Source organism: Lepisma saccharinum, chromosome 9, assembly GCF_977018435.1.
Source record: "Lepisma saccharinum chromosome 9, izLepSacc3.1, whole genome shotgun sequence".
Classification (NCBI taxonomy): Eukaryota; Metazoa; Arthropoda; class Insecta; order Zygentoma; family Lepismatidae; genus Lepisma; species Lepisma saccharinum.
The window spans coordinates 82,371,658-82,385,180 of NC_139237.1; the positions used below are offsets into that span (position 1 = coordinate 82,371,658).

Consider the following 13,523-nt stretch of genomic DNA (forward strand, 5'->3'; position numbering starts at 1 on the left):
ACGTGATAATGCCAAAAACGTTTATGTATTTACGGCCAAAGGCAGGGCCGGATTAAGACGAAATTGGGCCTGATGCTTGAAATCTTCGGTGAACAATAAACACAACGACGTTATAGTTACGTCACAGCGCAAAGAATAATAGTAACTGTATAATAAGTAACGCTGTGTCTAGGCGTCCGAAATTGGGGCTCCAAATTTCATTCTAAGATTTATTTTCAGGTTAATATAGCAAAAGAAAACTGTTCAGCTTTCGGAAAATTCTCGTCTGTTTTCATCTGGGCCTATATCAGGAATGGGCCTAATGCTGCAGCATAGGCCAATGGTATGGAAAGCAAATGTTTCCAAGAACAAATACTGTGTCTAGGCACGTATCTAGAAATTTTCGGGGGATGTGTCCGAACGATGTGTCTCAGAAATAATAATAATACACGATAATAGTCTAATAATAATTAATACGTATTATAATCTATAGTCCAGGGCAGCTTTTATTTCAATTTTCCTCTCCTTCGAAAAACCGTTATGATAGCTAGGCTATTCCAAAATCTGAAAATTTACATCCGCTTAGAATTCCTTCTAGAGCATTTACTTGAATCTTGATGTGGTTTGCTTTCGCTGTTATCTAGATATTCTCAATATTGTCGTGACTACGTGAGTCTATTAAACTATTGAGAATATCTATGCAACAGTAATTTTTCAGATTTTGGAATCGACTATCACAAGCGGTTTTGCGAAAGGAGAGGAAAATTCTAAAAAAGCTGCCCTGGCGTCGGCCGACGTTCCAGCCGAGCCTTAAATAATAATGCATTGTTTTTATTACGCGAAGACATAAAAAGAAGCTGTACGAACCTCTCAATTTTAACAGTGACATAGATATTTTATTTGTGCCTGAAAATAAACTCCGTACCAGCTAACTGTAGACCAGGCGAACGAGAACAAGTCTCTGCGCAAGTAGTGACGCGAGACGGCTCCACCAATGAACAGTGAGAGAAACGGGATTGTGTAATGGGCGACGGGAGTTACCCGATTTCCTATGCAGCGTTGCAAACTTTTGAAAAGGATAATACCGAACGCACTTGGCAAACGGACCGTATTTTTTGTCTCCAGGTCCGTACGATTGGTTTAAGAATTTCTTAGGGAAATATTAGGGATAAAACTGCTACAGCAAATTTTGACAAAGCCGTGCATTTAGCGTAAGGACAAAGGTCTGGACCGTAGGGTTGGCAACACTGCGCTTTCACCACTCGATTTTCCTCCTCGTCCTCTGCCGATATGCGCGGCCCTGCTCTACAGTTAGCTTGAACAGGGTATGTCTAACAATCAATTTTAACATCGAATTTTTTGTCAACTTATAGCTGAATATAACTAACGATAACTTTTAACATTTTTGTCTACAAATGCGCCAAGATACCTACTATCGGATTAAAAATTATGGATTCTAGAGTTTGGACCTACATAAAGACGAGTTTTATCAAAATTTTGCGTAATCAATTCTGCATTAAGCTATGATAACCAATTTTTTTCGAGTATGCCATCGACTTTTTATCGTCGTTTGAACAAAAAAAAGTGCTGGATTTTCTGCTTTTTCCAAACGGCAGTTCTGTTTGAAACTCTATAAATAAAAAACTTATGGTCCGATAGTGATGAATTTCAAATACAGTGTAGGTAGAAGGTTTCTAAATACGATTCTAAAATTTCAGATTTCTTAAATCGGCCAAACCAACGTTCTTACCAATTTTTTGAAACAACTTTTTTCTTAGTATTGGGTAGTCCTACAAATACAATATTGGTCTTGTTTTGAAGCCCTTTGCATCTGTTTTTTAAAACCCGGCTGTTATCATTGTCAATTCAGTAACTATTATGTTTTTATCTTTCAGGAGATACGGGACCAAGTGCGGAGGTTGTGCGCAGGGAATTTCTCCGAGTGATTTAGTGCGGAAAGCGAGGGACAAAGTATTTCATCTGAACTGCTTTACATGTATGGTGTGTCGAAAACAACTGTCCACGGGGGAGGAGCTGTATGTGTTGGACGACAACAAGTTCATCTGTAAAGAAGACTACATCAACGGGAAGAGTAGCCAAGGTAGGTGATAATAGTGGAAATGTATTGGTCATAGACAGGCAACATACGATTCTGAGTCGTGGTATATTTCAGTAGTGTATGTGGTTTGCAGACGTCGTGCCGAAAAATGCTTTCGGAACGCCTGTTTATCCAAGTTCTTGTTTTTCAAATGAGACATGGTGCTCTTCCGTTCAATGTCAGCCAGCGGCAAGAACTATTCTCCAGAATTTTGCAGTCAGATACTAAATATCAAGCAAGAACGGTAGTGATACAGAAAACTGAGTTAGAAATGAAGGGACATTCTCTATAATTCTGCCGTCGCAGGAATCGACGTGCAATCATAGCGTAGGACGGTTATTTCGAGAAAATCCTGTATCCCTACTGGCTGCTTTGGGAAGTTGTTGTTGTCGCTTCTTGCCCAAGCACTAGACCTAATTGGTTGTTTGACCGCGAGTTCCTTCGTAGGGAAACGTGGCAACCGAGGGTCATTGCCATAAAGACGGTTCCCGCGCCCTATATATAAAAGCGGCGCAGGTATAGTAGCTTAAGATTTTAGTGTTAAGTCACAATATCTTAAATTCGAATTGAACTTTCTTTTTTTTAAGTCCACTTTATGCACAGATATATAGGCTAATCGGGACTGAATCTATAGTAGGGTGTTGGAGGGAGAGGATTTCGGTCGAGCGCCAAATAGTTTGCGAGGACGACGCTAGATAGCGTACGGAATTGAGAGCTTCTTCATTCGAGCGAATAAGGCTCCACCAGGCAAAACGAGTAGTATACACTCGGAAGCCCAGTAGTGCACGTATAGCTAATTTGTCTGTGGTAGTGGACCTTCAAATATGCTTCGTGAAGTGAAATAGTCATCATCTCCATGTTCAAATGTAATCTAATCTATCTTACCAATACATAGCAATATATGAAAATGAATACATTATTATGGGCTGAAACTACCAGCACTAATTTTACACATATTTGTACGATTATTGTCACGTTGAAATAATATTTGATATTCTATATATTCGAGCGAATCACGCTCGAGCGTGGGAGATTCGATCGAGTTTGAGCGAGCGAAAGTGGTTCAATGCAGTACTCTATAATAGAGTGATATTTGAAAATGAAACATGATTGTGGGCTGAAACCGCCATATTTTACATATTCCTGTGTCCACGACTATTGTCACACTAATATACTATTCTATTGTATACGCTCGAAGGTGAGAGACTCAAACAAGTACTAGTGAGCGAATGTGGTCCCGTGCAGTACACCAAAATGTGTCGCAGAACTTGTAAAAGAATGAATTGTTTTCGTGAGGGGTTGAGATAGTGTCTGTGTATATTAAACTGTGAAGTAATGTACGTAAAGTGCATATATACTGCTGTGTTAATAACAATATTAAATCTACAGGGTTACGTTTTAAATGCGAAATATTACGATGGAATTAGAACTTTTCATTCCTCATTTTTGCTATTATGTGCGTACAAATAGTGCTTCTTTTTGGTTGTGATAGCTTTTTCTTTTAAAAAACGAAAGGTCCATGGTTGCGAAAGGTCCGTAATAAAACGCGTGTCCTGAGACATACATGAAATAAATAAGGCTGCAACGCACAACACGCATACCACAGAGTCGTGAACACAATGCATGAGAAAAGTGCGTATGGTTGCGTGCAGGGAGGAATTTCTATTGCCGTAGGATGTGGCTAAGCATCCATCTCCTCAACACCGACTGCTGTCTTTATCTTCACCATTAACAGCTGCAACTGTTCTTTTGTTTTCTCAACTTTTTCGTAGTTACGCATACCGCTAGGTTAATCGCGACGGAGATGAAGGATCTTGATATGAACTTTGGATATTTTAGTTCGCTAACGGATACACCACCCAGACGAGCGTCGGCGTTTCTTTAAATGTGAGGATAACGATATTGCATCTTGATAACATTCCACCCTTTGGGGGTAATGTTATGTCCGTTGTAACGAACAGCAGTAGCTACGACGGGACTAGGATATATAATGATTAACCCGAGTTTTAACGCATGAAACCTGTACACCACGCAGTCGCCCCTGGCTGAAGAGGGTGCCGAAAAATGAAGAAAATGTTGGGAGGCGCCTTCTGATAGTATTAGCGCTCTACTGAATTAAAATTATTGCCAGTTTACAAACAAATACATCCGAAATAAGTTTCCTTCGCGGGTAACACAACACATTCTACAAGACCCGCATGAACTTTATTGCTCATAAACAATATTGCATACGATCTGTTCATGATGATGTGATAAACAGGATGAGTTTAGTCTAAGTTTTTGTTTTGAGTCAGATTTATGCACAGCTGGGCTAATCGGGACTGGGCCTGCAGTCTAAAGTCGGATCCGTATCAAACGGGGACCTCCGTATCGAAGTGGCTCGCACGATTACGACGCCAGAAAACGAGGGATCGAATCCAGATAATGGGCATCGGTGTTCTTTGTGAGTGTCCATTCGTAAGTTTCATCATATCACTCATCCTCACGATTAGCCAAAAGTGGCAGAAAAGCGGAAGAAAATGAACCAAACCAATCAATCAAAACAGAAGCACCAAATGCCTTCACCGTTATCGAACCCATGAACCAAGATGACGACGTTACCACTACGCTATCGGGGAGGCCACGTACCGTGTAATGACTAAAGTATGTTCAGTGCTGTTTTCAAATTAGAAAAAAGGTCTAAATTGAGAAATTAATGTCAATTATAAAATACTTCGTCGTGCTGTTCCATTAATCATATATTTACTTTTTTTAGAAATATTGTCGTATTAACTGCTCTCTATGTTGTAATACGGATTCATTATACTGCACAGTAATGCAATGTAAATTATCCAACAAAACACAGCACTGCGATGAACGAGAAACGCTATACTCCGCAAGATGCAACTCTGTTCTTTTCCCGCCAAAAAAACCGTGACGTAGTAGCGCGCACGTGACGCATGAAGCCAACCACCTGCAGTCACGTGCTGCCGAGATAGTGTCTGATTGGCTACTCCACTTGCGCGCCCTGGCGGGAAAGGGAGCAAGTGTACCATAGCTGACTGTAGATCAAAGGCGCTGGCTGTCCCAGATGTTTCATGCCACAAGCAGGCAATCCACCGAAAGCTGTTTCTTGGCTGGCCCGCCCATCCTTTCATTCTGGAGCGAAACAATCCCACCTCACGCATCCAGTCCCACCCGAAGCCGAATCGTGACCGATGACAAAAAATCGTGAATTTCCACCGGGGCACATACTTCAGCTGCTTATAACACCAACAACAACAGATCGCCAGCGGCAATACTCAGCGCCACTTAGATCGCATTCGGTGAACGCTTGCATTTTTTTCTTCTTTTCTTTCGGAGCTACGTGATAATGACACTTTCTGCGCTATTGTTTCACAAGCTCTGTGTTATTAGGTCGTTGGAATGTGGTATTTCTTTACACATATGTCAACTTCTTGCAGCGTGAGAAATAACGCATTGTAGATATTGCAGATCTCCTATATTTTTATGGCCCCCATTTTTTTCGACTTTTGTGTTTTCGAAAATTTGAGAACACACTGTAATTGAATGCTCTTATTTATTCAGTATAAAGAAAAGTGAAGGAACATGTTCTCCAAGAAGAATTGTAAGCATTTCAGTAATTCTTAGAACTGAGTTTCAATAATTTGAACACTATATATTTGAATTGGTGAGAGAAGGAAGGAACAGATTCCACAGAGTGTAATTTTTGAGAAATCAAAGAAATAGTTCTGGGGCTCAAAATACTTTATTAATTAAAAAACTTTCTGTGGTGAAATTACAATACAAAGGTCTGACAATAATTCTAAAGCAATACGTTCATACGTAAATAGACAAAGTTGTAGAAACATCTTGGAATGTTTTCCTTTTGGTTCTCACTTGAACGTAGCAAGCAATAAATGCAGTTTCTAAATATTACAGCCCAGATATTAGTTGATGTAAACATTACTGTGAATGCAAGATAAGTGTTCTGACCAAATAAAATCTTTACATTAACAATTCTCGATAATAAATTTTAAGTAACACAACATTTTCTTCAAATACGGGTGATCCTGCAACATGAACATTATTTTGAACCGTAGTCTCGGCACAGCACTGCTAGTCACTATCAGAATGCTCATCATATACAGATACTTAATGCACAATTTTAGCCACGTCCTCAATTTTTATTATTACTGTTTATTGGAACTTTCCTACCATAAGCATTAGTAGTAGCAATCACAATTTCACCGTCTTTGTAGAGCATGAATACTTCTCCTAGAGCAGTCTATGAACTCACGAGCTGTCACATATCCCTTTTCTTCTTTGTATATGAGATGCCTGTGCTTGCTAATTTGAAACACTTCTCTGCTTTGCAAGCTTTTAGTGGTCTTCAACAGCGTAGGTCACCATTGCAGTTGATTTTCAACACTTTTTACTTTAAATGTTGGCGGCTTCCTCCCTGTGCTGAGAGCTTCTTGTCTTCAAAGATATTTCCTACTGACTACTGCTACGAGTTGAGAGGGAGAATGTTTGCTTTCTTTGTGCCAGTTGATGCAGCTTAGTTTAAACTAACTAACTAACTCCCTAGCCTTCTTAAACCCGAAGGTTCATGGCTGCAGCAACACAGGCCTTCCATCTTTCCCTATCTTGAGCAAGTTCTATATACTCTTTTCCGTCCCTACCGATTTCCCTTAGGTCCATCTCAACGTTGTCCCTCCATCTTCGTCTTGGCCTTCCTACAGGTCTCTTACCATCAGGTTTCCCAACAAGAACCCTGTAAACTCCTCTTTCCTCTCCCATTCGTGCCACATGGCCTGCCCACCTAAGTCTTCTTGATTTAATTATTCTAATAATATCTGGACATGAATACAAATTATGTAGTTCTAAATTATGTAACCTTCTCCACTCACCTGTCTCCTCATCCCTTTTAGGTCCAAAGATTTTCCTAAGGATCTTAGTTAAGCTTAGTTTAAGTAAACAAAATGGCTATATCTGCTCAAAATGACCGAAATGTGGAATCTTTATCTTCTTTCCCTTTTATATTCAGAATAAAATTGTCGTTGTTATGGAAACATGAAAACACCCTAGAACTTCTACATTTTGTATTACTTTTTCAAAAACAAGCCCAGGCCCGTAGCGAGGGGTAGGCTAGGGGAGCTGAGGAGCTGAAGCCTAGGGCGCTGCTCGAAGCTTTTTTTTTTTTTTTTTTTTAAGACAACAAAGTCAATATGAAAAAAGAATTTTACACTAGGCATAGATTCCGATAACGCCTGCTGGAATTTTCTGATTCCAAAAGTGACAACAAAAGTCTATTCTTAAAGATGTTCTTGAGAGACAATACATAACTGAAGTAAGCTTAAATTTGCTAATTTTTTTAAAAAAAATGAAGTGCAAGCTATGAATCTTTAAATAAAACCTATCTATTATTTTTTATGAGTTTTTCTTTGTCTCCTAATTTCAAAATTTGTAGCATGTAAATATCACATATAGATATCGAAGGCCACACATAAAATGTCGGTGATTGGTAGTGCGGAGAGGAAGGGGGGCCACCAATTCAAAATCCTGCCTTTAAGACGCAAGCTTGTTTCTTTAGTAAGTCCCAAATAACACCCATTTCGCCTGGCATATGTGCCCGTGTGTAAGTGTGTGCATATTCATTTCCTATGCATTGACTCAAGTAGTGTTGACACGTACCGTGTGTAGAGTCGAATTACTTTCGGAACATCTCCAGCGGACTGAGCGAGTCTGTCTAGCGAGCCTAGTGGGCGTGTAGAGCCTGAGCAAGGGGCTTAGCGATAGGCTCTGGGTTGAGATGACGTCAGCGGCTCGCTTAGTTGATTGGCTGCTTCGAGAGTTGTGACTCGTTCCGAAACTTCAAATGCATAACAGCCAAAGATGTTATGGAAATAATCTCCCTCTACAAAAATTATGTAAATAATCTCTGTGTACCACTATCTTCTCCAAATACTCAAACTTCTGTGAATTTCATTGCAGATTAACAGTAGCCTTCGCCCAGATGCATCATTTATCCAACAATGCTTACCAGCCAACAGAACCACCAACGATCAATTTCTGTCAAATGGGAACACATTGTTGTGGGCTTGTGTGGTCAGACAGCAATCGCCGGTCACGCCTATTGGCCAATTCTTTTGGTCGTTACAGAATTAAACCAGTCTTTGAAAAGCGCCAAGTCGGGATGGGCGTTTTTTTTTCTTTATTTGAATTACTATAACTCTTGCGAACTTTTCAGTTCCCAACTGTTTGGCATCTAGACATCCGCCCAGTTACAAGCATTCTTTTCGACTTTTTTAAACTTTTTTTTTCGAATTCTTTCTCACTGACTCGTGAAAAGCTGTCAACCAGCTTGAACGAGAGTCTGCATTGACACTGGCTTAAAAAAAAGGGGGGCGGATGTGTTTGGGCTGAGGAAAATACGTAGATTCAAAGAGAAATGTGTCGTTTGTTCCTGTTCGGGTTCGTCCATCCTCGAAAAAGCATTGAATGCTTGGTTAGTGTTGTTCGTTTACTGCTTAACAGATTCATGATTGGTTCCCAGTGCTCATTTCTTTTTTCTTCTAACAAAAAATCTTCCTGCTCCTTATTTTCAGAAAAGAAGACATAAGTCAAATGAGTACACGTGTGCTGTCGATTGAATAGTAGTGTTTCGAATACCGTTATCTTGATGAAGTGTTTAGAAGCCCAGTGTTTCTCTACCACCGGGCCGCGTCCCGGTACCGGATCCTGGCATCTATTATACTGGACAGCGAAAGGTTCTGAAATTTGCAATCTTCAATAATGGATGTGTGTGTGTATACCTAGGTATATGTATGTATGTTTGTTACGGCATAACTCTCGAACGCCTGGAGCAATTTCAACCAGACTTCGTACACATATCACTTACAATGTGGAAAGAAATATTATGGTGGTAAGACACCCCTGGCACCCCTAAGGGCGAGGGTGGGAAGGGGGTGACATGTAAAAGTAATACATTAGTGTCGAATCCATAGTTTTCGGAGTCGCTAAGGTCATTGGTCACATTCACGATGACATTGAGAGAGAGAGAGAGAGAGAGAGAGAGAGAGAGAGAGAGAGAGAGAGAGAGAGAGAGAGAGAGGAGAGAAGATTGGGATATATAAATACCCGTGCAACGCCGGCTAATCAGCTAGTATTCTGATAAATTGTGATGTTTTTTCTTTATTTTTCTTTTTTTGAGGCGTTCAAAATGTAACATGCCTACAATTAATTGATTTGGTCTGTATTAGGCTACTGTCGCTTCTGGCTTCACGGAGATGAGGATGAGTGATGATATGATGAAACTGATAGAGGGCCAGTCACAAAGAACACCCATGCCTAGGGCAGGATTTGAACCCAGGGCCTCTGGCGTTCGTAGCTGAACGGATACGTATGGTGTTCTACGCTCTAGTCTCAGGAATCTGTGGAGCAAGGCCGCGCATAACGGTAGAAAAGGGGAGAAAACGAGTGTGTGGAGCAAAGCATTGCCCGCTGCTGCAAACGGCTGATGTCTGCAGCCGCGTTTTCCCCTTTCGCGCGCTCACTGGTCGAGCCCTCTCCAGTCACTACTTGCGCAGAGGACTTGTTTTCCTTAATTTGCTCAAGATATTCCCGGGACATAGTGTAAACTCCGTACCAGCTAACTGTAGACCAGGCGAACGAGAACAAGTCTCTGCGCAAGTAGTGACGCGAGACGGCTCCACCAATCAACAGTGAGAGAACGGGATTGCGTAATGGGCGACGGGAGTTCCCCGATTTCCTATGCAGCGTTGCAAACTTTTGAAAAGGATAATACCGAACACACATGGCAAACGGACCGTATTTTTGTCTCCAGGTCCGTACGATTGGTTTAAGAATTTCTTAGGGAAATATTAGGGATAAAACTGCAAGAGCAAATTTTGACAAGTCGTGCATTTAACGTACGGACTAAGGTCTGGACCGTAGAGTTGGCAACACTGCGCTTTCACCACTCGATTTTCTCCTCCTCTGCCGATATGCGCAGCCCTGCTCTACAGTTAGCTTGAACAGGGTATAGTAGGACTTGTTAGCAAATCGAATTTATCATCCCACGGAATTCTACGTTTCAGCGCGCGTAACTAAGCGAATCGCAGTTGAAACACCTGAGAAAGTTTCTGTTTTTTTGCACCCCATTCACACCCTATCAATCAATTTAATTGTACCCCCTCTCCGCCCCCACAATATCCGACCAAAGCACCAAAACTCCGCTTGTTTCGAATGTTTGCTTGTGTACATCGTGGAGAGAGAGCGAGAGAGTGTGAGGTCGCTCAAAAGGGTTTAATCTGAATGACTTGTGCAAGCAGAATTGTGTTGGCACAGAGCGACCTGTGTTTGATCAGCGTGGAACCAACAAGGCAAGCTCCCTCTGGCCAACACCTCTGCGCGGAGTTCCTTCGGCAACACAAACACCACATTTCATAACACCGCGCTACCCCATTTCCTTGTCATTGTTTTTCTGAATGGATGCGACCTGCCCCCTTACGGTGACAGCGAGATTAAAAAACTGAGAAAATGTTGCTTCAAATAGGGTGGCCGCCAGATTTGGATCAACACAAGAACGGGACATTAAAACGTTGCTTCAAATAGGGTTGCCACCAGATTTGGCTCAACACAAGAACGGGACATTGAAACCACAAACAGAGAGAACGAGGATCCTTGTGAAAATCGAAACTCTGGAATGATACTAAAAATACCGGGTGACCAGAATTAAAGTTACCCAACTCAGAGCCCTCTGTAGCCTGTTTGAGGCATCGTAGAACTCTGAAATTTGGTGAATCCACTCTGCAGACCATTGAGAAGAGGATGGCGATAGAAAAGAAATAGTTCAATTTTCCGCCACCAGGTTGAAATGTGGCGCTGTACTTCCATGATGGGTTGTGATAATGACGTGAACTGCTCCAATTGGTTATGGATTTGCCTTTACCTTGCAATCTTGCAATAAACGAGAGATTATTTTCTCGCAACTTCCAGCCACTAACAAATGTCTTTCTAATTAATAACTCAGCTAAATCACTTAACGTGATTATTTGTACAACCCATCATGGAAGTACAGCGCCACATTTCAACCTGGTGGCGGAAAATTGAACAATTTTTATCGCCATCCACTTTCCCATGGTCTGCATAGTGGATTCACCAAATTTCAGAGTTCTACGATGTCTCAAACAGGCTACAGAGGGCTCTGAGTTGGGTAACCTTCTAGAAGTTATCATTGAAAATTTCCTATCAAAATCTACTTATCGCCGTAGAGTTAGGCAACACACATAACGCCTTGCAGACAAGCGAGCATTTCAGGATCTATGTGTCTCATTTTTATTGGCGGTGACTGTACATAAGTAATTTCTGCACAAGGCTTGATCAGCTTGAACCCTTGAACATATAATTTTATTTGTAAGTAGCTGATTACCCGGCGTTGCCCGGGTATTTATTTATCCCAATCTTCTATTAGACAGGAAAATAATGAATTCTAACTATATAGTAAAATGTAACTAATTTTATTTAAAGGTATTTAAAAGTATAAGTACAGTATAGAAATTATAAAGTAAAACCTTTTACAAATTCACTATAATATTAATTTAACTCAAAACTTGATTATCAACAACATTTTTAGTTTCACCTCCAGGAGCAAGAATAAATAAATTGAACGGCATTGGGAGTGTCACTATTCATCTTAGCGACCTCGAAAACTATGAATTCCACATTAATATCGGTCGTTTTCGATTATTTTTACATGTCACCCCTTCCCACCCACACCCCTAGGGGTGCAAGGGGTGTCTTACCCCCACATTATTTCTTTCCAGATTGTGAGGCATATGTGTACCAAGTTTGGTTGAAATTGCTCCAGGCGTTCGAGAGTTATGGCGGAACAAACATACATACATCCATTTTTGTATAGAGATAGAATATGTACGCCGATCTACATGGCGGAGTGGTTATCACAGCGCACTACGATGCTAGGGGTCCCGAGTTAGAATCCCGGCCAAGGATGGGTGTTCCTTGTTGCTGTCTCTTCATCAATTTCATCATATCATCACTGAAGCTCATCTTCGTGATTAGCCAAAAGTGGCAGAAAGAGAAGCGAAGTAAATCAATTGTTAATAGCACTAACATGTTCTATAACCTATTATCTATCAATAAGTCATTGCCTATCAATGTTGGCGCAATTAGGATGGGAAATAGTAGTTAGGTAGGTAACCACATTTGTTCTTATTCATGTTTGTATTGAGGCAAAAGCCTCGTAGATTCGCTGGTATGGTCTCGTCTCGATTTACAAAGAACCGTCTTGTTCTCGTATCTCGAAGTATACGGAAAGGTCTGTACTTCTCTTCTTGGTACCATCAGAGATAAGGGAATATATACCCTTATCTGTGGTACCATCCACTAATGGAGAACAATAATTAATTCATAAAGAGTTCTGAATATTCATTTTTATTTGAATCAAGAGTGCATAAGGAGGTTGGTCTCCCCACCGTGCGTGATATTATTATTATTTTTTCAAATACTGAATTCTCGAAATATTTGTAAAATTAAAATAATCTCTTTTGCAGAGCACCTTAGAATTCTTTACTGCACTGCATGAATTTGAAGTTGAGTATCGGTTGGGTTGGGCCCTTGGCTATAAAAACGGTAAAATCTGGTGTATATTTAGAATTAATACAAATACATGGCTCACTGATTGGACGTTTTTATGTACTTTCGTTAAAAATTAAAGGCAGTGGGAACTACAAATATTTTACAACTTTATTGACTAATAGCATCAACACGCATATAATTATTAACAAATATTCATTAACTTAAATAATGACTAATTTTTACTGCAAAGGCTGTCCTCTTTTCAACATTTATGCAGCTTTCCGTTTGTCAACTGTCAATACCGGATCGAAACGCCATCTGTGAGCGCAGTTACAAGACAGGCTTCCTTGCATTTTAGTGGAACGGTCTTAACATAATGCCTGTGTAATTTGGCAACGGGTAGATAGATACAATCACTAAATAATAGGTTGCGGTGAACCAAAATACATCTTTTTTTTCCCCCATTGGACAAAACACACGTACAGCTTAATCCCGTACCAGAACTGCACTCCCTGTCATTATTCATGGTTAAAACAATTGAGAGCGATTACTACGAACGGGCAGGGAGTAGAGGAGGGGGGAGGAAAAATTAGTCTTGATTCTTCGGGGCGGTTCGGTATTGGATTGCTTCCCCCCGGTTGCATGGAAAAACAAATGAGTGTGCGGAAGCGATATTCTGTTGTTTGCGGGCAGGAAGTTTGGAATTGGCCCACTAGATGGGAGTTTTTCGGAAGGTGAGGCTCTTATCCAACTTCCTGTGCTTCTGTTGGGCGATCTTTTCTCGCGGGCACTTGTTTCCCATCGAACTATTACACGGGGTGGTGGCGATCTGACCCTAAATTGAACCCGCCCTCATAATTCTTTT

At 40.8% G+C, this 13,523-nt stretch overlaps 1 protein-coding gene across 4 annotated transcripts in view; it reads left to right on the forward strand.

Annotated features, from left to right (window-relative positions):
* The window catches only part of Lim1 (LIM homeobox 1), a 182,293-nt gene that overhangs the window by 38,473 nt on the left and 130,297 nt on the right, over positions 1-13,523 (forward strand). For all 4 annotated transcript variants that reach the window (XM_083129155.1, XM_083129156.1, XM_083129158.1 and 1 more), the window contains exon 2: positions 1,875-2,080. In XM_083129155.1, coding sequence (XP_082985281.1) covers positions 1,875-2,080 — 206 coding nt within the window. The remainder of the gene's footprint in view (positions 1-1,874; positions 2,081-13,523) is intronic.